The 26,647-nt window shown below is 43.0% G+C and overlaps 2 protein-coding genes across 2 annotated transcripts in view; both read left to right on the forward strand.

Annotated features, from left to right (window-relative positions):
• The window catches only part of LOC121304304 (zinc finger protein OZF-like), a 727,904-nt gene that overhangs the window by 289,124 nt on the left and 412,133 nt on the right, over nt 1-26,647 (forward strand). The window lies entirely within an intron of this gene.
• The window catches only part of LOC121304139, a 37,007-nt gene continuing 12,893 nt past the window's right edge, over nt 2,534-26,647 (forward strand). The window contains exons 1-3 of the mRNA XM_041235104.1: nt 2,534-2,655; nt 2,770-2,900; nt 14,429-14,773. Of these exons, the coding sequence (XP_041091038.1) occupies nt 2,534-2,655; nt 2,770-2,900; nt 14,429-14,773 (598 nt within the window). The remainder of the gene's footprint in view (nt 2,656-2,769; nt 2,901-14,428; nt 14,774-26,647) is intronic.

Here is a 26,647-nt window from a genome sequence, read left to right on the forward strand (position 1 = left end):
GCTTGTGTGGGGCTCCCTGCAGTGTGCTTGTGTGAGGCTCCCTGCAGTGTGCTTGTGTGAGGCTCCCTGCAGCTTGTGTGAGGCTGCTTGTGTGAGGCTCGCTGCAGTGTGCTTGTGTGGGGCTCCCTGCAGCGTGCTTGTGTGAGGCTCGCTGCAGTGTGCTTGTGTGGGGCTCCCTGCAGTGTGCTTGTGTGGGGCTCCCTGCAGCGTGCTTGTGTGAGGCTCCCTGCAGCGTGCTTGTGTGAGGCTCGCTGCAGTGTGCTTGTGTGAGGCTCGCTGCAGTGTGCTTGTGTGAGGCTCCCTGCAATGTGCTTGTGTGAGGCTCTTGTGTGGGGCCTGCAGCGTGCTTGTGTGGGGCTCCCTGCAGTGTGCTTGTGTGAGGCTCGCTGCAGTGTGCTTGTGTGAGGCTCCCTGCAGTGTGCTTGTGTGGGGCTCCCTGCAGCGTGCTTGTGTGAGGCTCGCTGCAGTGTGCTTGTGTGGGGCTCCCTGCAGTGTGCTTGTGTGGGGCTCCCTGCAGTGCGCTTGTGTGGGGCTCCCTGCAGCATGCTTGTGTGAGGCTCGCTGCAGTGTGCTTGTGTGGGGCTCCCTGCAGCGTGCTTGTGTGAGGCTCGCTGCAGTGTGCTTGTGTGGGGCTCCCTGCAGCGTGCTTGTGTGGGGCTCCCTGCAGCGCGCTTGTGTGAGGCTCCCTGCAGCGTGCTTGTGTGAGGCTCCCTGCAGTGCACTTGTGTGAGGCTCCCTGCAGCGTGCTTGTGTGAGGCTCCCTGCAGCGTGCTTGTGTGGGGCTCCCTGCAGCGTGCTTGTGTGAGGCTCCCTGCAGCGCGCTTGTGTGAGGCTCCCTGCAGCGTGCTTGTGTGAGGCTCCCTGCAGTGTGCTTGTGTGGGGCTCCCTGCAGCGTGCTTGTGTGGGGCTCCCTGCAGCGTGCTTGTGTGGGGCTCCCTGCAGTGCGCTTGTGTGAGGCTCCCTGCAGCGTGCTTGTGTGAGGCTCGCTGCAGTGCACTTGTGTGGGGTTCCCTGCAGTGCACTTGTGTGAGGCTCCCTGCAGCGTGCTTGTGTGAGGCTCCCTGCAGCGTGCTTGTGTGGGGCTCCCTGCAGCGTGCTTGTGTGGGGCTCCCTGCAGCGTGCTTGTGTGAGGCTCGCTGCAGTGTGCTTGTGTGGGGCTCGCTGCAGAATGCTTGTGTGAGGCTCGCTGCAGTGTGCTTGTGTGAGGCTCCCTGCAATGTGCTTGTGTGAGGCTCGCTGCAGTGTGCTTGTGTGGGGCTCGCTGCAATGTGCTTGGGTGGGGCTCGCTGCAGTGCGCTTGTGTGAGGCTCTCTGCAGTGCACTCGTGTGTGGCTCGCTGCAATTGTACTGAGGGCGCTATGTGTGTAGTGTAGGGTTATTTAATTCTAGCAGGCGATGTGACGGTGCAGCCTATCAGAGTGGCTGTCTGTTCTGTTGCTAGGTAAAAGTGAAACTTGGGGTTTAATGAACGAGAGGGGCGGAGCTGAGACAAGCAGGTTTTAGCTGCTGAATTTGTCGAGTTAAGTCGTTGAGTCTCATATTTTAAAATGTTAGAGAACACGGATTCGTGTGAAGGAACATGTTTTTACAATTCTTACTATTACAGTTTCGCTGGACCAGAACATTGTTAAAATGAATTGCTTTACACGATCAAAGGACCAAAGAAATCCAAAAACATACCAGACTCAAACAGCTGCTGCTATAATACAGTGGCACCCAACATTGCTCACACAGCGCCTTTAAATTTCAGTATCCATGTTTTTATATACAGGCACTCTTGTATCTGACCACCCCTGCTGGTCTGTGGTTCTTGGGGTGGGATATTTGTGTCTCATGTTACCCGACTCGGCCTGCTGCTTCCTTACAGGAATCGCTCAGTGGATAAACATCCCCTCTTCAACACAGTCTGTAGATTTTAATAAGGAAGGCGCCCCACAGGTGCCATGGCACTCCAATCCCTATCCATGTATAATGCACAGTGACTGGGTGGGATATCTGCTCTTCACTGCACTCCTTCAGTGGGTTTCTGTATTGGTTACTGTCAGACAGGGATCACACTGAATGTTGTGCCAGTCTTGCCAGTCCTGATTATCTGTTCAGGTTAAGAACATGGTATAAAATCCCCCTGCCCTCATTGTAAAGCCTGTGTAGTTCCACCCCGGGCTCTGTTTGGACCTATTTGGATCCAGCTTGCTCAACACATGACCTGTACTGGAAACCTGTTGCCATGGAGACATTCAAATCGCTCTGCTTTTTATCTGCAGTAACAGCAGGTGTGCGCTGCAGCCCTGGCAAACAAAGCAGATGCTTTAACTATTGCAATATGAGCAGCTCAGTTAAAGAAACAAAAATAAACCAAACCAGAGCAAAGTATATTTCAGGCTTCCTTATACAAACACAGCACGATTGGTGCAGTTCATATATATACTTTACTTTGAATCCTCTCTGAAGGTACAACTCCATCCAGCACCCCTCTCCCCCATGCTGGTCTGCAGGTATGAGAATTACTCAGTGTTCTCTGTGCCTCTCCGCCATGACGGTCTGCAGGTATGAGAGTCACTCAGTGCTCTCTCTGTGCCTCTCCGCCATGCGGTACTGCAGGTATGAGAGTCACTCAGTGCTTGTGCTGTGCTCTACCGCCATGCTGGTCTGCAGGTATGAGAGTCACTCAGTGCTTCACGAGAGTGCCTCTCCGCGACCAGTGCTGGTCATGCAGGTATGAGAGTGCACTCAGTGCTCTCTGTGCCTCTCCGCCATGCTGGTCTGCAGGTATGAGAGTCCACGGAGAGTGGCTCTCTGTGCCTCTCCCCCCATGCTGGCACTGAGTGATTCTCATACCTGCAGACCAGCATGGCGGAGAGGGGTGCTGGATGGAGTTGTACCTTCAGAGAGGATTCAAAGTAAAGTATATATATGAACTGCACCAATCGTGCTGTGTTTGTATAAGGAAGCCTGAAATATACTTTGCTCTGGTTTGGTTTATTTTTGTTTCTTTAACTGAGCTGCTCATATTGCAATAGTTAAAGCATCTGCTTTGTTTGCCAGGGCTGCAGCGCACACCTGCTGTTACTGCAGATAAAAAGCAGAGCGATTTGAATGTCTCCATGGCAACAGGTTTCCAGTACAGGTCATGTGTTGAGCAAGCTGGATCCAAATAGGTCCAAACAGAGCCCGGGGTGGAACTACACAGGCTTTACAATGAGGGCAGGGGGATTTTATACCATGTTCTTAACCTGAACAGATAATCAGGACTGGCAAGACTGGCACAACATTCAGTGTGATCCCTGTCTGACAGTAACCAATACAGAAACCCACTGAAGGAGTGCAGTGAAGAGCAGATATCCCACCCAGTCACTGTGCATTATACATGGATAGGGATTGGAGTGCCATGGCACCTGTGGGGCGCCTTCCTTATTAAAATCTACAGACTGTGTTGAAGAGGGGATGTTTATCCACTGAGCGATTCCTGTAAGGAAGCAGCAGGCCGAGTCGGGTAACATGAGACACAAATATCCCACCCCAAGAACCACAGACCAGCAGGGGTGGTCAGATACAAGAGTGCCTGTATATAAAAACATGGATACTGAAATTTAAAGGCGCTGTGTGAGCAATGTTGGGTGCCACTGTATTATAGCAGCAGCTGTTTGAGTCTGGTATGTTTTTGGATTTCTTTGGTCCTTTGATCGTGTAAAGCAATTCATTTTAACAATGTTCTGGTCCAGCGAAACTGTAATAGTAAGAATTGTAAAAACATGTTCCTTCACACGAATCCGTGTTCTCTAACATTTTAAAATATGAGACTCAACGACTTAACTCGACAAATTCAGCAGCTAAAACCTGCTTGTCTCAGCTCCGCCCCTCTCGTTCATTAAACCCCAAGTTTCACTTTTACCTAGCAACAGAACAGACAGCCACTCTGATAGGCTGCACCGTCACATCGCCTGCTAGAATTAAATAACCCTACACTACACACATAGCGCCCTCAGTACAATTGCAGCGAGCCACACACGAGTGCACTGCAGAGAGCCTCACACAAGCGCACTGCAGGGAGCCCCACACAAGCACACTGCAGCGAGCCCCACACAAGCACGCTGCAGGGAGCCTCACACAAGCACACTGCAGCGAGCCTCACACAAGCACACTGCAGCGAGCCCCACACAAGCACACTGCAGCGAGCCCCACACAAGCACACTGCAGCGAGCCTCACACAAGCACACTGCAGCGAGCCCCACACAAGCACACTGCAGCGAGCCCCACACAAGCACACTGCAGCGAGCCCCACACAAGCACACTGCAGCGAGCCTCACACAAGCACACTGCAGCGAGCCCCACACAAGCACACTGCAGCGAGCCTCACACAAGCACACTGCAGGGAGCCCCACACAAGCACACTGCAGGGAGCCCCACACAAGCACACTGCAGCGAGCCTCACACAAGCACACTGCAGCGAGCCTCACACAAGCACGCTGCAAGGAGCCCCACACAAGTGCACTGCAGGGAGCCTCTTTAGCTGTCTGTTGGAGTTCAGTAAACCTGATGAAGCTATAAACTCGCAGGCTTCTTACCGCTACAGGGAATCGTTACGATTTCTTTTCCTCGTTTTATGTATTTATTTTTAGCAGATGATCATGTCGTTTGTTCCTTTGATAGTTTGAAGAGTCCATGTAATATCTACATTTTTGTCTGCATGTTGTGTACCATTTTGTAATGTATTCAAGCACGGATATTAAAACACGTTGTTTGCTTACTGAATGAAGTCATTGGCAGTGCTCTTGGTCTCCACCCATCATACTCAGTATATCATATCATGTCTAAACTGAGCTGGGATATTGTCAGCGCGCTTCCAGCCGGGGAGGAGATCACTTTGGCACTGCTTTGAGTGTAAGGTAAGACTTTCCTATAAAACATTATCTAGGTGTATGTGTCTGTATGTAGATTACTAAGTATCCATTAAAACATCAGCATGTATAGATTTGCAAGTCCGGTGTCCTAATTGGTTTAAATATAGATTAAGGACTCAGTTAACAGTCAACATAGTAGTTAACAGTCAACATAGTCAACATATCAGCTTCATAGTTGCTTCTTGTAGTTTACTGTCTATAGGAAATCAACTCAACACATCTGCATGATTACTGTATTGTTATACACTGCTATGAAATATATATATATATAACACTGTGATTATATTCATTAAAAATATCCGTGATTTAGGTTTCAAATGTCAAAATGTGACCAACATTATTATTATTATTATTATTATTATTATTATTATTATTATTATTATTATTATTATTAAGATGTATTGCTTTCTGATATGTTCATTTTTTATTGTTGTTTTACTGCAGATTATCGTATTCATATATTTTCTATTGTGTTTAAGTCTGTGTTGGTTGATTAAATGCGAGGGTCATTAGAGCAGGAATTCTCTAAATAGATAAACTGTAGAATTATATTCCATTAATATGTGGGGCAGCATAAAAGGACATTTAGTCTGTGGAGTTGACCTGGGTGTGCTTTGCATAGCCTTGCTTAGCTCTGCTCACACCTGCTAAGAAAACATTCAAATCAGATGTTTTCAATACTTAAAAGTTCAATATTGGGTCTTTAGGCAAACACAGTGAAATGAAATCATTCTAATTGATGGCGTGTATTCCATATATTATTGTTTGCTTCATGCGATAGCACTTGTACGTTTTAATGTGAATCAAATAAGTGACTGATCGTGTAAAGCAGTTTATATTATCAATGTATCTCACAGGGCTCAGTTTATTTGATCAATGTATCTCAAAGGGTCCAGTTTATTTGATCAATGTATCTCACAGGGTTCAGTTTATTTGATCAATGTATCTCACAGGGTTCAGTTTATTTGATCAATGTATCTCACAGGGTTCAGTTTATTTGATCAATGTATCTCACAGGGTTCAGTTTATTTGATCAATGTATCTCACAGGGTTCAGTTTATTTGATCAATGTATCTCACAGGGTTCAGTTTATTTGATCAATGTATCTCAAAGGGTCCAGTTTATTTGATCAATGTATCTCACAGGGTTCAGTTTATTTGATCAATGTATCTCACAGGGTCCAGTTTATTTGATCAATGTATCTCAAAGGGTTCAGTTTATTTGATCAATGTATCTCAAAGGGTTCAGTTTATTTGATCAATGTATCTCATAGGGTTCAGTTTATTTGATCAATGTATCTCATAGGGTTCAGTTTATTTGATCAATGTATCTCATAGGGTTCAGTTTATTTGATCAATGTATCTCATAGGGTTCAGTTTATTTGATCAATGTATCTCACAGGGTTCAGTTTATTTGATCAATGTATCTCACAGGGTTCAGTTTATTTGATCAATGTATCTCACAGGGTTCAGTTTATTTGATCAATGTATCTCACAGGGTTCAGTTTATTTGATCAATGTATCTCAAAGGGTCCAGTTTATTTGATCAATGTATCTCACAGGGTTCAGTTTATTTGATCAATGTATCTCAAAGGGTCCAGTTTATTTGATCAATGTATCTCACAGGGTTCAGTTTATTTGATCAATGTATCTCAAAGGGTTCAGTTTATTTGATCAATGTATCTCACAGGGTTCAGTTTATTTGATCAATGTATCTCACAGGGTCCAGTTTATTTGATCAATGTATCTCACAGGGTCCAGTTTATTTGATCAATGTATCTCACAGGGTTCAGTTTATTTGATCAATGTATCTCACAGGGTTCAGTTTATTTGATCAATGTATCTCACAGGGTCCAGTTTATATTATCAATGTATCTCACAGGGCTCAGTTTATTTGATCAATGTATCTCACAGGGTCCAGTTTATTTGATCAATGTATCTCACAGGGTTCAGTTTATATGATCAATGTATCTCACAGGGTCCAGTTTATTTGATCAATGTATCTCAAAGGGTTCAGTTTATTTGATCAATGTATCTCACAGGGTCCAGTTTATTTGATCAATGTATCTCAAAGGGTCCAGTTTATTTGATCAATGTATCTCACAGGGTCCAGTTTATATTATCAATGTATCTCACAGGGCTCAGTTTATTTGATCAATGTATCTCACAGGGTTCAGTTTATTTGATCAATGTATCTCACAGGGTTCAGTTTATTTGATCAATGTATCTCACAGGGCTCAGTTTATTTGATCAATGTATCTCACAGGGTCCAGTTTATTTGATCAATGTATCTCACAGGGTCCAGTTTATTTTATCGTTATTCTTTTTCACTGCTTTTGACCTCCAGTCGGTTTTTGGTACTGAATGCATCAGAGAAATATAAAAGGGATTGTAAAATAAATAAATAAATAAATAAAATGCTAGAAACGCTGTTTTTTTTGTTTTTTACAGATGGCACCCATATGTATTTTCTTTTAGTTTATATTGTATTGAGAATACATTGTAACATTCTATAATATCCCTGCCTTGTTTCTGAAATAACGGAACCCCATAACTTCAGGCTCGTCCAGAGACGCGGGAACGAATTTCAACCAGGGGGTGCTGAAAATTAAAGGGAGACAATATTTAAATATATAGAAAACCGTCATTTTGTGTGCATTTCACCATCACAATATGCGCAGCTCAGGTGCGTTTCATAAAGGAATAAGACACAGCTGCACAAAATCTAAAAATATTTAAGATTCAAAGCAACAAGACAACGTATTAACTAGGGCTACGTTGCAAATCCGATGTACTATTCACGCGTAAACAGTGCTGGCCTCTAACGGGACACAGATCAGATTGAAAACGTGTTCCACACACCCATGCGAATCGGACAGGCGCTGTGTAGACGCACTGGGAAACAAAGCTACAGTTTTGAAGGCAGCGCACTACTGCTCGTCATTTGGCAGCAGCTGTCACTTATTAAGATAGGGTTGGTAGATGTTTACATTGATTTACGTTCCCTCTACATGTCTTTAAAGCTGTAGTTAGCATCGTTTAACCATGGGCTGGATTAAATCGAGCTCAAATATTTTGTAGCTCTACATAATGAAAACTGGTGGCTTTCCTCTCAGTGTGAGGATGATGTCGTGACTACAAGACACACTGCTGACTTCATAAAATACGGAGACTCTCCTGTCTGGATACACACGGCTCGTTCATCTTAACAAACCGCAAAATGTAGAATTAACAAAGAACCGACTTGCAGTATTACTTATCTTATGTGTTTGCATTAAAAGGGGCGCTATTTAAATTGCAATCCGGCATCCGGCGATTTCATACAAGTACGCTCTCAAGTACTGGGAGATTGCTACCTGATTATGAGGCCCCTCTGTTTGTGCGTGCACGTCTTTAAAGCATTTGTAATATTTTCAGTTGAAATGTGTGTTTTATCAGCTACACATATTGGTAATGTATTTGTGTTCTGGGCTCTTATTCTACTGTTACAGTGTAATAGTTTGCTATTCTAGATATATGTATTTGTGTTTAATGAAAACTGGGGATAATGAGTTTTCTTTTCTGTATATTATTGGGGGATGGATGGAAATACATGTGATAATAAGCGAGTTTCTGTGCAAAGCTGGTGAAGGTAATGTGTACAGCACTGCAGTACATTAAACACACAGCCTCTCTCTGTACTGCACACAGTGAACTCAATCATTACTGAACTATGTAAAGAATGGAAACACAACGACTTCTTGTTTTAAATCAATGTTTCTGATATATATTAAAAAAAAGAAATTCTGTTCAAACAGAAAATAAAGGTTCTTGAGTAAAATACAAACAGATTAGCAGGTTCAAGATTTGTGAAATCTGTTAGAAAAAAATAGGTCTTACTGATGTTTTAAAAAAAAAATCTGTCTTAGAACAAGGGCTTCATCTTTAAAACACGTTGGTTTTATTTCTGCATCTCTGAATGAACACCAGCTCCCGCACAAAATGCAGTTATTGTAATCTAAGAGAAAAGCCAGTCTGGAGCCACTCAAAGCTTAACTTGCATTGAGGTGATTAATAGAAAGTCTTCTCTTTCTAACACAGAGTCTGCTGTGATGGGGGAGAGAGGGCTGCTCATCCTTCTGCTTGCAGGTGAGTTTCCTTTATTTCTGGTTTTCACACTATTTGCTTTGATGTTGTCCATATTCCCTCTCAGAGAAGATCATGCGGTTCTTAGAACTGCAGTGTCCCTCAATCACGTTCAGTGTGAAACGAATGTGTGATTCCTGGGTGTGTGTGTTACCACGTCTACCAAGCAGGCGTTGTTGGTTTTCCACTTTGTTTGCGTTCCCTAAAGGTAGTTTCAGCTGCAAGCTCTCAAGCTTGGAGCCTTCCTGTCACTCTATCACTCTGTGAACTAACCAGGTGTGCTACCTGTGCAGCAGGAGGTTATGAAACAGGAGCGCTCCTTTTCAAATGGTGTTTTAGTTCTACTGGGGTTGAGGGGCGACTCTCTAAGAAAACACAGGAGCAGCAGTGAATGAAGAGGACTGGGTGACTCAGTAGGGGGCGCTCTGCTGTCTTTGCTAGAACCTAACCCATATAGCAGAACGCTGTTAGTATACTATAGTTTAGTATGGTATAGCCAGGGGTGTGGAATTCATATCGCCCGACGCCCGGGTCTTCACTCAGACAAGAGAAATTTACCATTGTACTCTGCCTGTTGGACAGTTTCCTTTCTATCACTACATTGGTTCTTTTGCTAGAAGAACCTACATAAATGTCTAGTCAGACTTGTGGAAGTCTAGCACAGTCACACAAGTATTTAAAAATGCGTACCTCTAAACCTCAAACCAAGCTATATAATCACATATACATATTCCTTTAATTCACAAACCCCCAGTCACACACAGAGTAACAAGCATACTTAAATTAATGCAACGATATTACAGTGCACTCCGTTTATAAGAATCACATGCGTCCCGGATGATTTGATTCTTATAAGCAGTAGATTCTTGAAATCGGACCCATGTGCTTACTGTGATGAAATGCTGCAGAATCAGTCTGTTTGAGAATGAGAGCTTTGTTTCCTGCAGTGTAATGGGTTGACCACTAGATGTCAGGAGTTCCCGCATGTATGCACAGGGCCCACACGACGGATTGTTTAGTTAGAGCTCCGACTGAGAGCTGGGTTTATTTTGCTTGTTTGTTTTATTAGCGGTTGTTTTTCCGCCTCACTGTAAGAAAAATAAAACCAACAGCGGTTTTAAACTGTAAATCAAGACTCCAGCCTGATCATTTGCCCGGATGAACTTCTCTGCCCCGATGTCTGCTTCTCCTGTCTGCCGCAGCTCCAGCCTGGTCACTTGTTTCTCCACAACTCCTGACATCAGAGACTGGACGATCCCCAAGCTCTAGCATTATCAACATGACTTTTAAGCGCGTTTTATACTGTAAATCAAGACTCCAGCCTGATCATTTGCACTGCCCTCGGTCACTGTGCCACATTACAATTAGCAAAAGCACCTCTGCGCATCAGTACATTAAATACTGTGTAGAAATGTCAGAGGTGCTCAATCACTGAGGACAATACATCAAAACAATCAAATCAAGCCTGGTGTGCAAGCAGCTTGTTATATGATCACGATTATGTTTATTCAAGGCTGCAGAATCCTATTTTTTCTGCAGTATACTTGAGAAGCGATCGTCTGGTGAGGGCGCCCAGTTTGACTGCCGCGCGGTGTTACGTGTAATGGCCTTTGAATTAAAATGGCAGTGCAGTATTTTACAGAATCTCCCGTTTCCTAGCTACTGCCTCGTCGGTTTTACGTGTCCTGTTTCGAAAAGCGAATGATTTAAATTACTAATGGTTTATTTTACTAAAATAACCCCCCTTTCACATGAATTTTCAAATTTAAAAGCACACAGATGGACTGCAACTTACTACTTTCACCTAAATGAATAACTTCGAAAAACGTCTTGCCCAATTAGTACTAATTGTAGTGAATATGTAATTACATAAAGCAAGCGTTTAGGACCCAAATATTCGAAAGGTTTGCGCGCCACGCAAGGGCTATGTGCGTCACAAACGGTCGTTATGCGCGAATGCGCAAAATGTGCCATATTCAAAACTTATTTTTTGCGTACCACAATCCGTCTTGCGCGGTGCACAAATATTACGTAGGCATAGCGCATTTTGGCGGCAGTGGCCAACAATTTTCAAGTTACTGCCATGTTCGAAATTATGCGCAAAGCGCAAAACCAGTTTTGCGAGGCACAAAATAACACTTGTACAAAGCAAGCCTTAACTCCGCGCATCTCACTCACCCAATCACTGAAGTGCAGGCGCTTTCCGGGGTACTACAGCAATGGAAAACACCCAGCGATCATACAAGCTTCCGTCCACATCTATAAAGCGATTATATTCAAAAGAACGATTGTGACAGCAGCATCACTAGTGTTAATACAGGGTTAAAAATAAACAGAGAATCACGATCGTTCTTTGGGACTGAAACAAAACTAATCACTTTCCCAAGCACGCTTTCTTGGTGCTAAAAGTACACAGTATCATAGTACATACCGTCCGTATGTAACATAGGCCGAGCCCGCAGATATAAACAACTACCTGTATCATGCAGGGAAGCTTTACTTTAATAGACCCATACAGCAGTATATCAACCCTAGATCGCACCTCCTTACCTTGCATTCGCATAGATTTCAATATCAAAGACACTGCTATAAGTATTGTTGTTGTTCTTGTTGTTGTTAATGTATATATCTATTTTTATTTTAAGTCATTCAGTCATATTTGTGTGGCACTTGTCAGAATTATAGAGACAGAAATAGATACATCATCAAACAGCAAAGCACAGATACATCTGGTTGAATTCCACAGAATCTGTGATGGCCCTTGTGGCAAAGTGATCAATGAACAGACAGGCACCGGTAATCCAGGTGCAATGTTATTTATTATTATATTCCAAAAACTGATTACAAAAACATCAGTAAACAATAACAGTGAGAATCAGGCAGTACGACAGGGTGTATTGCACTGTTTTAATCTACCGGTTGGTCCCGAAAAATAGTCCCAATCTTAAACACCCACACGTAACACAAAACACAAACACAAGTCCACAGTGAGGGCTAAAGTACTAGCTGCAAATACAGTTATTTAATAATGACAAAACAAACAAACACTCACAACAATAACACACCTTTCCTTCGGGTTCAGCTTAACCATAACAGGAACAGACCACTTCGCTACGTCCCCTTTTGTACCGTCAGTCATGACCCCTTGATTAACTAGTGCAACCGCTCCTCCAATCCGCGGCTGCCATGTTGTTTCCCTTCCGGGTCGATGATTCAGTGTATCATATCTCCGCCCCCTTTTTAGATGACCAACTTCCTTCTAACCCTGGGAATGAATTGTCTGGCCATCCAGTCCAGGTGTTCCCTTTACACAGCGCCCTCACAGGTCGGAAGAGAGATTTATCACCAAGATTCATTCTTTCTCTGTCACAGCCCTTTAAATATGTAGCTTATTAGCCATGCTAATGCCTGTGATAATGATAAACATTAGATACAAATGTACGCGTGTGCGCAAATTTCATATGCTGAAGCACAAAATTAACTGAATTGCTCCAAAGGCCAAATTTGAATGAAAATGGCTATGTTTTGCAATAAGCGTGAAACTTACCACCAGTTCTGGATAAATAAAAAAAGAACACAAAGCACCCAAACTCTTGCCTCAAACATTTACTCCAGTCTACAAACACTCTCCAAATCAAACCACTCCACCCCAGCAATGGCTGCCTCCTGGCTTTGTATAGTCCGTGGCTAGAGCCCAATTAATCAATAATTAACAATTAGACAATTAAGGCTCCAGCCACATTCTCACATGTGTTTCCTAGGGAGGAATTTAACCCCCTTCCTGCTGATGCAAAACAAACAATAATGCAAATCACAAATAATGAAAATCATAGTGAAAAAAGTACAAAATGATAATAACACAAACGACAGGGGGCGGGCGGGCACTCCCTCACAATGTGTTTATTGTTTTTAGATAGATTTTGAGAAGTTGCAGCCAGCAGGAGGTGTAGGGAGGTGTAGGGCTCTATAGCTCATGTCAAGTTCCAGGAAAAAAATAAATGTGTTAGTTAGCACTGCCCCCATTAACCCACATGAAAGGTCTATAGTGTCTAAATATAGACCTCATGGGAACTTATGTCTCTGGTGCAATTAAATCATTTTCGCTTCTTTTGTTCGTTATTTTTATTGTGAAGTTGAAAAAAATCATTCAAATTTTGGCCTGTCATCTGACGTCATAATTGTTCAACTAAATTGAAAATGTCAGTCGTATTACTTTTCATGTTTGTATCTGGGAACATATCGTCTTCTTTTTAATGTTAGTCGGTTTATTTGAGTGGGTTTTAGCTTTCTTGACTCTCAAATTAACTCTGCTTGTCGTGCAACAATTAAGAACTGTTAGCCAATTAAAACGGAGAATGCGTTTTTATGAAATGTACAAATGGCAATCGAAGAGCACAAGTAACTCTGATATCAAAGAGGATGTATCTTCTTAGAACAGCTAATCTGTGAAAGCCTACTGTGCATAACGACTTTACTCAAACTACAGACTGACAGGAATGCGAATGGTTCCTGTTCACGTGTCTTTGTAAGGCTGTGTGGTTTATTATATCAAGTCATACGTCATCATAATGTACTGAAGATAAGGCAGCTGCATGTTTTTTTTTTTTGTATTTCTGCACAAGATAAAAGTGTGCTGTATAATAACAGAACACTTCCTCATAAATCATTAGGAATTAACTGTAGTTTTAACCATGTCCGAATCTTTTCAAGTTTGGATTCAGGAAAAAACTCAGGATAAAGAAAAACCTATGATAGAGCCGCGTGAACCTGGTCCAGACATAATGCTGCCCCTGCCACTTTCTATCTCAGATTTCATGAAGCAAAAATGGGTATTAATCACTAATTTACTGATTGGGTTCAGTTAAATAAAAGCAAAATCCTACAAGTTATATTCTTCCTTTGTGTGTGTTTTGTGCAATGAGGAGGGGGCAAGTACATTTTTAAGAAAGACAAGAAGATTTTTCCAGAACTTTGACCTTGGAAAATAAGTTTATTTATTTATTTTTTATTCCACACCCCTGGTCGTATGGTATAGCACAGTATTGTGTACAGTAAAGCATAGTATAGTATAGCACGCTGTGCTGTATGAGGGGCTGCTCTTAAAATCACTGTAAACTGAAATCCTTTCGACTGTGTGGTGATTGAAGCTCTCCGGGCACGTTCTCCATCAAGTGTGCAGGAGTCAGCCCCTGATTGCCTGCTCAATCCTGGCTAAACTGAAATACCTCCCTGCTGCTTATTCACCCCTATGCTGGCTAATTTACTTTGCATAGTCTCCACTTCCTGTAGCTCTGTGTTACGTGGGGGCAGGACCATTCTGAGAAGGAGCTGCTCTGTGAATCTCACTCTGTGAATCTTTCACTCTGGCACTTACCAGTATGTATGTATTTATTTATTTATCAGGGTTTTGTGTGCCCGCTGACAACCAGATCAGAAAACATGTGTTTGTGAACACTCTGAAGAGCTGGTCTGAAGCTCAGAGCTACTGTAGAGAGAATCACACAGACCTGGCCACTGTGCGCAGCCAGGAAGAAGCAAAGCAGCTCTTCAGTATTCCAGGAGTGTCTCTCATTGATACTGCCTGGATCGGGCTGTATCGTGATGACACACAGAACTGGCAGTGGTCTAACGGCTATAATGTCATCTACAAAAACTGGACGGAAAACCTCTTCTGTGTTTCAATCAATTCAGTGGGACAGTGGGAGGACAGAGTCTGCGGTGAGATGAGCGCTTTCATGTGCTACCAAGGTAAAGATGCAACTGTTTTATATTGCGATACAAATGTATTATTATTATTATTATTATTATTATACATAGGGAATGATAATTTTCATGTAAACTTCAGTATTTTACAGTCTTATTATAGGCATACATGGTGGTGCTGCCAGACCCCTGTATAATAGGATTCCCTTGTATAATAACACTCTCCTGTATAACAGGATTCTCTTATATGATAAGATTGTTGTGAATATCATTCTCCTGTATAACAGGATTCACCTATATAAGATTGTTGTGTATAATATCATTCTGCTGAATAATAGGATTCTCCTGTAGAATAAGATTGATAACAAAACTGCTCAAACTCTACCACCAGTAACTGAACACAGCAATCATCCAACTCCACTTCAAGATCAAGCGCATGTTCTACTGCGAGTCTTAGTGATAATGCACATGGTTTACCACGGCAGTATGTCACCTGAAACCTAGTCCTACAATGATTCTCTCTTATGTCACCATGTACTATAATAAATAATGTACACCACAGCAATGCATACAAACCTGTTATTCTATCTTGTGTTTCTGTTGACATTGATAGAATTACAGTCTTATTATGCACATTTGGATGTATATTATTATTATTTGTAGTAGGAGTAGTAGTATTCATTAATTGAGCAATAACTCTGGCTGTAGATTTCTTTACAGGTTTGAGGATTAAGTCAAGATTTCTCAGAAGGCCACTGTGTAACAATTGTAATTGATGGTAACAGATATTTACAAATGAAAAGCGACAACTTACTTTAACATAGTGATGCTTTGCTTCACGATATCCATGGAGAAAAACAAGGTCTTGTTATGTTGTTTAACTATTCTATCAGACACCTCAAAAACTAAATATTTCTATACCTCACTGTGCACAGACTTTTTAGCCAATCTGGAAGTAATTGAATCTTCAGCTGCTTGTGTGTAAATGCTGACCCAGGTCACCTTTATAAGTATTAAGTACAGTCACACCAAATTCTGCATTATTTTGAGATATATTTTGATAGCTTAAAAGTAAATCTCATATAAATACATTAATAGCACAAGTAAAGAACAGCTGACGAATGTGCACATCTCTAATGCAAAACAGATGTGAAATGTGAACCCAGGACCTCCCGCATTGAAGCATAGCACCGGCTCCCTTGCAGAAACTGGTATTAGTTTTATGTCCTCATATTTTATTGCGCCTAAATAATAATTGGGCATGTCAAATTGGGAGAAAATAACACAAATAATTAGTATTTTTAAACAATAAAAACTATGTCTGCGAGCGTGCATGAATTTTCCCACGATATTGCGAAAGTGTTGTGTTGGTCCCATGATTCGTGAGCTGAAATAAAAGATCCCAGAAATTTTCCATACGCAAAAAAAGCTTATTTCTGTTTGTGCACAAATTTGTTTACATGCCTGTTAGTGAGCATTTCTCCTTTGCCAAGATAATCCATCCACCTGACAGGTGTGGCATATCAAGAAGATGATTAAACAGCATGATCATTAAACAGGTGCACCTTGTGCTGGGGACCATAAAAGGCCACTCTAAAATGTGCAATTTTCTTACACAACACAATGCCACAGATGTCTCAAGTTTTGAGGGAGCATGCAATTGGCATGCTGACTGCAGGAATGTCCACCACAGCTGTTACCAGAGAATTGAATGTTCATTTCTCTACCATGAGCCGCCTCCAACATTGTTTTAGAGAATTTGGCAGTACGTCCAACCGGCCTCACAACCGCAGACCACGTGTAACTACACCAGCACAGGACCTCCACATCCGGCTTCTTCACCCGTGGGATCGTCCGAGACCAGCCACCCGGACAGCTGATGAAACTGGGTTTGCACAACCGAAGAATTTCTGAACTGTCAGAAACCGTCTCAGGGAAGCTCATCTGTGTGCTCGTCGTCCTCACCAGGATCTTGACCTGACTGCAGCTCGGCGTCATAACCAACTTCAGTGGGCAACTGCTCACCTTCGATGGCCACTGGCACGCTGAAGAAGTGTGCAGTTCACGGATGAATCCCGGTTTCAACTACCATGCAGATGGCAGACAGCGTGTATGGCGTCGTGTGGGCGAGTGGTTTGCTGATGTCAACGTTGTGAACAGAGTGCCCCATGGTAGCGGTGGGGTTATGGTATGGGCAGGCATAAGCTACGGACAACTAACACAATTGCATTTTATCGATGGCAATTTTTATGCACCGAGATACCGTGACGAGATCCTGAGGCCCACTGTCGTGCCATTCATCCACCGCCATCACCTCATGTTTCAGCATGATAATGCACGGCCCCACATCGCAAGGATCTGTACACAATTCCTGGAAGCTGAAAATGTCCCAGTTCTTCCATGGCCTGCATACTCACCAGACATGTCACCCATTGAGCATGTTTGGGATGCTCTGGATCAACGTGTATGACAGCGTGTTCCAGTTCCCACCACTATCCAGCAACTTCACACAGCCACTGAAGAGGAGTGGGACAACATTCCACAGGCCACAATCAACAGCCAGATGTGTCGCGCTGCATGAGGCAAACGGTGGTCACACCAGATACTAACTGGTTTTCTGATCCACGGCCCTAACTTTTTCTTTTTAAGGTATCTGTGAGCAACAGATGCATATCTGTATTCCCAGTCATGTGAAATCCATAGATTAGGGACTAATGAATTTATTTCAACTGACTGCTTTCCTTATATGAACTGTAACTCAGTAAAATCTCTGAAATTGTTGCATGTTGAGTTTATATTTTTGTTCAGTGTATGATAGGTATGAGTTTGCTGAGTTTGCTGTGACTATAAGTTTTGTAGTTATAACACACAGGTAGAGAGCATACATCCTTCGGTCTCACATATCTAAAGGGGTTACATAAATCGGATGTCACGGGCCAGTCACATTAGGTGACCTGGGTCATTACTCGTGAGGTTGTGTTACCATCAGAACATAAGTTTACACACGAGAGGAGGCCATTCGAAATTGTTGCATGTTGAGTTTATATTTTTGTTCAGTGTACTATCCATCTCAAACGACACTGATATCAAAACATCAATATTGTTGTCCATCTCTAGTATGTAGGAAGCCAGAGTGTATAGATTTAGAAGCAATAGGCCTATGTGTTTCATTAATGAAGCAACAGTGCCCGTCGATGAAGGCTCTGGACCATAACTGGAACGCATCCCGAGGCGAAGAGGGCGATTACGAAAGTCAAGATCAGCTACCATAAGGCACAGCCCTTGAGAGGGCACTATTGGCATTAGAAAACTATTTCTCATTTCTAAAAAAAGAGACACACTTTTAAACCTAGTTTTACCCGAACTGGGTAGGGGCAATTATAATTAACTAAAATGAGCGTACTGGGGATGATCGTGTGGTTAGTAGAGAGAATGGTGTCACGATGGACAATTAAATAATGGGCAAGTATAATTATTTCAAGTGCTAGAGGTAGCCAAACTACGCCACTTGGTGGAATAGAAGTGGACCAGGTCCTGAAATTTTAATATGCTTAAGTGATTAAATTGAATACTTAATAAAACTTATTCAAATCCTTCGTTGCAGGTTCTTTTTTTATCCCAGGACCGCACAACACAAGACATTATAAATAAACTATTTAGTACATACATTTAAAAAAAAAAAAAGATAAAACTTTAGTCACAACATACAGTATTACTCCTTTTTCTTGCTCATCTGGTTAACACAGGATAGTATGTGTAACAGGTAGCTATCACCTTTGGTTATCTCCTTTCTGGACTACGCTACTTGGTGGTTCGCTAGTGAGCACCAGGACGCGCTGGGAAATACTCCCTCTAATAGTACTACACAGAAGACTTCACACTCGGGTAAGTACCAACTACTTCTAATCACTTTTCATTACGAGGATTCGTTTCAATCCAGGGGTCCACACACATGATTCACAACAAGGAGGCACACAACAAGGAAATAGTAAAATGAATAACTTTGTGGAAGAAAAAGGTAAATATTAAAACATTACTAAAAAAAATTATAAATCCAGCTGGAATCAGCCTCACAATGGCACTGGAGGCCACGAAAAGGCTTTTAACGAAGATGGTCAAGACAACAGGAACCACAGGGCGGAGTCCCTCCACAAGCAAGAAAGCGCACCGTTTCGTCTGGATTGGCGTCTGCAGCGCTGTTAGTCTCCTTGTTCCAAAGCCTCAATCACCACTGCAGTCACCCTGGGAGAGAAGATAAGGAGGAAGGAAGGAAAACAAGAGCAAGAAGAGGAAAATACAGGGAACTGGGTAAGGAATAGTTAACACATACATACAAATGTGTCTCCAGAGTTCAAGCTCCAGTACAGCTCAAAATAACCGCCTCTATAGGTGGGGAGCCACCGTACACCACTATCCGTGGCAGAGTATCCCAGTGTAGGAATGCACTTACTACTGGAGAGTTAGTGCATCCAAGCCATGTCTCACCCTGGAATCAGGAACCTCAAAACTTGTTCCTTTGATTTCCATTACATGAGAGCAGACGTTGAACTTCAAGATTTGCAGTAAACCAATGTGATCCATCTGCATCTCCATCCATTTGTGTTGTTATCCATCTAATGATGTAGATATCCTTCTGTCTAGTGTTGATTGCTGAAGTGTAATGCTGGCTCCAGGGATCAGCTCATTTTGCCTCCCCCAGCGGATCAGCACACACAACGGCTGCGATGCTGGCTCCGGGGATCAACCCAGTGCGGTCTCCTCAGCGCATCAGTATGACAACCGTCTGGATTGAGTCAAGTAGGGTACATCTCTGGGATCTTCAAGTGGGCACCTTCCATCCTTGGCATTTCGTTGACTAGCCCACGACACCTCAAGAGGGCTCAACAGTGATTCTGGCGTCCCAGCATGACCCCCCTCCATCCCCCACTCAGCCCAGCTTACTTACCAGCTTGCTTTCTATTGTGCTCGAGATCCCCATCCAGAATCTTTCCGTCTCAACCACAGCCAGTTGCTGCTCATTTCTGCTGCTTCAGATAAGTTCTTCACTGTGTGACGCAACTCTTGGCCACTAAACCCAACGTCTGAGAAACCGGGTTGTAGAGTGTGCCACAAATCTTCGACAACCCACCTCCACTGGGTAAACACGGACTCACCATCATAAGAACATAAGAACATAAGAAAGTTTACAAACGAGAGGAGGCCATTCGGCCCATCTTGCTCGTTTGGTTGTTAGTAGCTTATTGATCCCAAAATCTCATCAAGCAGCTTCTTGAAGGATCCCAGGGTGTCAGCTTCAACAACATTACTGGGGAGTTGATTCCAGACCCTCACAATTCTCTGTGTAAAAAAGTGCCTCCTATTTTCTGTTCTGAATGCCCCCTTTTCTAAACTCCATTTGTGACCCCTGGTCCTCGCTGTTCCGCTTCAGCAGCTCGTTGAGTATATCGACGCTTCTTCCTCTCACATGCCTCATCCACAGCATTCTCCCATGGCACTTAACTCTACCAGATGAACAAGACGTGCTGATCCAGACCACAAGACAATGTCTGGTCTAAGATTAGTGGTAGCAATCTCAGGTGGAAAAATAAGCAGTTGACCAACACCTGCACCATCTTCCTGTCTCCAGCAGCTTCCAGTTGTCCTGAGCGAGGCCCGATTTTAACACCTTATCTTGATGTTTGCTCTCCTGGACAGAGGAATATTGTCTTGTGTGTAATGCTCTGATGGAACTGGTGGCAACTTATTGGCCAGGTTACGCTTGTCTTCCAATGCTAAGGCCAAACATCGCAGCACCTGGTCATACAGCCAAGTAAACCGTCCTTGGCTAAGACCCACCTTACATCCTGTCAAAATGTGCCTTAATGTTGCAGGTGATGAACACAAAGGACATGAGGGATCCTCACCCACCCAGAGGTTTAGGTTCTGTGCTGATGGGAGAACACCATATGCTGATCTGATGAGGAAACCGATCCTGCTCTGTTCCATTGTCCATAGGTCTTGCCAGCTGAACTTGCGTTGTTCCACACTCTCCCCAATCATCCATTCTCCCTGCTTGGCCTGAGAAATGGCCTTTACACACCTGATCCTCTCCTCCTGCTTTTGCATCTCATTGACTACCAGCTTCCTCCATTGAGCTGGGGTTGCCTTGTGCTACGTAGGAGGAGCTGAACTGAAACCAAAACCTCCTTTTCCATGCTGAACTTGCCCCATAATATCTCCGATTCAAAGGGCAGCCTTAGCATCTTCCACAGCTTTCTTTTCTGTCCATTTTATTCCAGCTTTCAACACAGGTGCTGCCTCCCTTACACATTTGTTGCATGAATCTACTAATGTCACTTCCAGTCGGACTTTGGTGCACTTAAACTCCTTGGTAGCTGGTAGCTGCAGTATCCCTTTACCATAAAGTCCCCCTCTGCTGAGGCAGCATGGAACTCCCAACCATTTCCTGACGTATGAACTGATTAAAGCTTCCAGCTTCTCAACTGTGGTCAAGGAAACCTCGTACACAGTCAGTGGCCACAGCAGTCTTGGCAGTAGACCCAACTGAAAGCACCAGAGTTTGTTTGCCTGGTAAAGCGCTGCTGTCTGTGCTCTTCAACCCTTCCACTGCTTGTTGTCGAACTTCTCCCACACGAACTGTGTCCTTTAGATCCCCGTTGTACCATCTCCCTAGACTTTTCACTGGCTTCTCAGACACTGTTGGCATTGCCTCACCATTAATGTGGAACCTTTTATCTACTATTCTATGGGATGTGGTGCAGTTGCGATCTCCACAAAGCAGCAGAGGGTCAGACAGGTAATCCAAGGCAACTTCTTAAAAACAAATCCAAGTCCCACTGTGCAAAAACAAACCTCACGAAAAATATCCAAGTGAAATATTTCACCGAGACGCAGAACACCAAAGGGCGCCCCAGATAACAAAATAATAAAAAGTCAATGTCCAGCGATTCCCGGACAGTAATGCGCCTCAGCAAATAAAACAAACAAAAAACCACCACACAAAACAAACATATAATCAAAAATAAAGTGTATAATTGATACTCGGAAAACCAGCAAATTAACCCTCTTATGCATTAACTCAGGCACTGCACCAGTATTCTGCCCATTCTCTGTTTCTTATCCGCTGTTAGTTTATTTTGCTTCTTCATTCCCATTCCACCACTCTCGTTCTCCGTCACCTGTCCTTTTCATTCTCCCCATCAATCCCCAAAAACACTGCACCACCTATTCCCATTCTATGTAAATTAGTGATCAAACAGGCTCTTTAACAGGGGTCGTAGAAAGATGAAATACAAACTATTTAACACTTAATAACGCACCTGGAAGAATCTCTCTCCTGCAGACACATCAATAAAACAATTAGCCACCCCATTCAATTCTACAGTGAGTAAATCATTTAAGAAAAGTCACGCAGGTGACATGCGCTTAGAACCCAACACGTTATTCAATAACCAAAGAATGGCGACTAACAAGATTAAATCAAAGCTTGGCAGAATTGAATAAAATCCAACAATCGTGATGCAACTACTTGTCCACCATACAAGAGGGGTAAATAAATAAATAATCAATCTCACAAGTCTCTGCCCCGGTTCCGTTGATTGCTGTCAAAGGGTCCACCTTGTTACCCCTGTTTCTGCAGAGGGCTCTCGAAATAAAGTCCGTGTTCAGCGCAGCTCACTGTGACTCCAGGAACGCTCACGGGATTCCCCGGGCAGCAACAACAGTTCTCGCTGGTAGCAACGCTGGTTCCGGCGCACAAAATAAGTCTTCAGCACAACAGGTAGAAGGACAGATTTTAGTCCCCACACAGGTTTACTGCATAGTCGAACTTCACTCAATTGGGCTATCAAAAAAAAAAAAAAAAAAAAAAAAACACGATCTTGGCTTATTCCAAGCAGTTCCACCCGGTTTATCACGGGATATAACACTCACAGTATTAAAATCACAAAAATAACATCCGTCAGCGTCTTCTGCAGCCAAACATGAGCGCCAATACAGTTTTTTGTGTTGTACATCCCTATGTGCTGCCCGAGTCGCGTCTCTACCAATCTTCGTACTCCTCTTTCATCCACGCAATGGATGTTCTTTTCTTCTTTCTCCAGCTTCGCTCACCCGCGGTCTTGCGAGTCTACGTGCCTCCTCCCTTGTTACCGTTCATTCGCTTTTCTCTCTCCCCGTCTGTGAGCCAAAGCACTCTTTTTATTGTCTGTGAGGGATAGATTAGGGCAGGTGAAAACACCTGCGGTAATTAACTGGGAGTCGGGAGTCAGGGATCCCAAACTGTTTCAGGTGCGGTGCTGAAGCATATTAATTAAACCATTAGTGGCTGCAACAAAAACAAACCAGGCAGCGATAACAAAAAGACAAACTTAACACACACAATAATTATAACCGTAAAAATCAAACACATTAATAATAACCACGAATATATAAATAAATAAATAGTGCACACAATAATAATAATATCTAACACTTGCTCCACCCCCCACATTTTGTCAACTTGGTCATTCATGTCACTAGTAGGCAAGTTAACACCAATAGCAAAGAGCTAAGCAGCTCCCCAGCTGTGTATTAAAATGTGTCTCAATTGCAATGAGCCCAAAGTAACTGCAGTTGCCCTCGAGAGCAGTGGTTCCCACTCCTGGTCCTGGAGCCCCCTGTCTACTGCAGAGATGCCAACATGCCGAGGGAAGCACGGAAAAAACCCTAGCAACCCCTAGCAACCCTTAGCAACCCCTAACAACCCCATAGCAATACCTAACAACCCCTAGCAACCCCCAACAACCGCTAACAACCGCAATAATTAACTATGCTTATATAGAAATGTAATTCTGAGCTAATTATTTAACTGTAATAACCCTAAATAAGTCTTGCTAAAATCGTACTTTTATTGTCTTTGTCCCAGTAAAACTTCCCTCTTTCTTGTCGATTAATCTGTGGCTCAATTAGTGTTTTTCAAATTAAAAACAAATATATGAACAAGATTCAGAGTAAGATTTTTACTGTGTACTGAGTATTTATTGTCTATACATGCATGTATATGCAATTAGCATCACTGTACCCATTACTACTGTTTAAAACACAAAACCACACCTCTGATGCTGTAACTTAAGGCTGAAATAAAATATAGACCTGTGATCTTCACACGAAAATGCATTCAATTTGAGCCAAGAAACATTAGAATATCTTTTTACAGACTTATTGTGCATGGTTTCAAAGCATTTCTTTTCTATTTAACAGCTTCTGTACACAAAGCGCTTCTAGGGATTTCCTAGACAAATTTGGCTGGAACTCTGTGTGAACTTTAGGCACAATGCTGAGTATTCGCTCAGTCTCTGCATTACTGTGGGGTATTATCAGTGTGGTTAGCATCACCATGACCAACGATGCAAAATTTGGTTGGTCTGTTTGCTGGATATGAGATCCTCCCTATCTTGTGGCACATATTATCTGCCCTGTCTGACCGAAGTATATCTCCTGCAATGTTCTCTACTTGGTATGCAGAAAACTCCTTTTCCAAACGATCCAGTCTGCCACCTCATACCAAGTCAAGTCTTCTGACAAAACACATCACAGATTCAAATTGGGCATTTGCCCTCTGATTGATATCAGCCATGCTTGCATGTTTAAAGACCTCATCATGCACTGGCAATTTGCTGGCAATGTAGGAACTTGGCTCTGCATAATATTTTCTCACAAAATTTAAAAAAGACATTCATATTTTGTTAGCTTCATATTGTTTTGACACCAATCATTAAATCGTCTGATGGCTTGATACACACAAGTCCTGGCACTGCTTCTACTGCTTGTGCCATTTGTCACTTTTGTCTGGGTACTAATATATGTCTATAAGGAGCTCATCAACTCGATGAACTCCTTATAGACATATATTAGTACCCAGACAAAAGTGACATCTGTTTGCAGCCGACTGAGCTGGAATTTGAATTAAATGACGGGGGACAGCCCTGAACCTGGACAGATTTGTTCTCCATTTTTACGAAGTCAGCTACACCTTCATACGCACCCAGCATCACAGGTGCTTTATCTGCTCCAAATGCAACGCAATTTTTCCACGGTATTCCAAATGACTGTAATACTGTATTCACAGTCTTAAAGCTATTTTCTCCAGTTGCTGATATATCCTCGCAAGACGGCAAAGCAAGCAGCTGCATTACAACTTTGCCAATGTCTTCACTGAAGTAGCGTATTACAACCGGGTACAAGTGAGGCTCAGTGTCACTGCAGCCGTCTGTTGCAAGCGCAACAGTAAATGTTGTGAATTATTTAGGCCTACTTACTGTATCTCTCACCCTAACCTACATTTTGTAATTAATATTCTATGGTGTAGTATGTGAGGCTACATTTAATCTCCAGTTCTGTCAATGCTTGTTCCACTGGTATCACAAGACGATAAACTGGAAGTTGTATAGTTTTGCAAGGTATCCTATAGCTTGTCTCTGACATTCTCTGTCCCAGCCATTGCCCTGTCAAGACCTACTGTGTTAACGTTTTCCTGTGAGACCAGGTTGTCCTTTCAGTATATTGTAATTGACCCACACCGTTCAGCAATAGCACTCCATTCTGATATCTGGCACAGTCAAGATAAACTATAAGCTGCTCTTACATGTAAAAAAGTTATCTTTTTTTCTCCAATTCTGAACATTTTTGACGCTATTTTCCTAAAAACGTTTCTCGATGGAAGGGTAAAATCATTACAAGTTCAGGGTAAAGGTTTTAGTGGGATTTTTTTCTGATCGCGTCTGCTAAATGACTAATTAATGGTAATGACAGTGTCCTCTCAATGAAGGCTCTGCCGTGTGATGCTTGACATTGACTTTTGTTCGTGCCCTCTTCAGTCTGGGACTCATAACTCCAGTCACAGTCAGCTTCCACACAGCACAGCCTTCATCTTCATCTTACTTAATCGCATCATTCCATTTTGCATACACTTTTCAGAAGGAGATTTTAATGTGGCCAGAAAAAAAAGTTCATCATAATGGTAGGGAGATATTTTCAAACCCAGCTGTGCAATCCTCTTATTAACCCTTGGCGCTTGTCTTGGCATTTCTTATAGCATTGAGGGTAATGTTGTTGACTGGCTGATGGTGACCGTTTGCCATGCTCGATTACACGGAAAAACTTTGTATAAAACCTGAAGGGAGGCCACTTTCAAAAATGTGACATTCAAACAAGAGCAGCTCGTCTCGGAGTGCTTGGATGGTGTAAGAGTAGATCTTACCATCTTGCTGGCCCTGTTTACTTTTCAGTCTCTGCTGTAATTGGCTCACATGGACAGAGTATGGCTCCTTTTTGACAGGTCAGATTGGTGAAACAGCGGGTTGGCAGTTGTGCCACTGGTACAGAACGGGATGTTTTGTTGGTCAGTGATTTAAGTTTAGCTAATTAAGTCGATAGGATGTTGTGGCAAAGTGATTGGTAGGGGCAACGGGTGTAGCGGTGATGCGATGCAGGAGTGACAGGCAGACAACGGTTTCCAGTGCAAAGGTGCTTTTATTTATAATCCAGGTCTGGTGACCGGAAAATAATGAATCCCTGGCTATACATAACAATGTGTAAAGCGCAGGGATAACAAAAACAGGGCACAGTCCCGAACAAAAATGAACACACGGTCACCAGTCCTGGGTGAGTGCAGACGTGCTTGTGGTGGGTGAAGACACTGGTATTTTTCTGTAACAACAAGAGCTCCTCTCTCGCTCCTTCTCTCTCCGAATGTTTACCCAAAAGAAGGAAAAGGTCAGCGTTACCCTGGCCCCTATATGTAATCCCGCATGATATCGAGATAAACGGTTGCAGCTGCCTTATTACTTGCAGCTGCCCCTCGTTTACCTTTCAGGTCAATACGGTCTTACAACAGAGTCTCGCTTCTTTCCAGGCTGACCCACTTCCCGGTCCCGGAAA

Source organism: Polyodon spathula, chromosome 37 (assembly GCF_017654505.1).
Source record: "Polyodon spathula isolate WHYD16114869_AA chromosome 37, ASM1765450v1, whole genome shotgun sequence".
Taxonomy (NCBI): Eukaryota; Metazoa; Chordata; class Actinopteri; order Acipenseriformes; family Polyodontidae; genus Polyodon; species Polyodon spathula.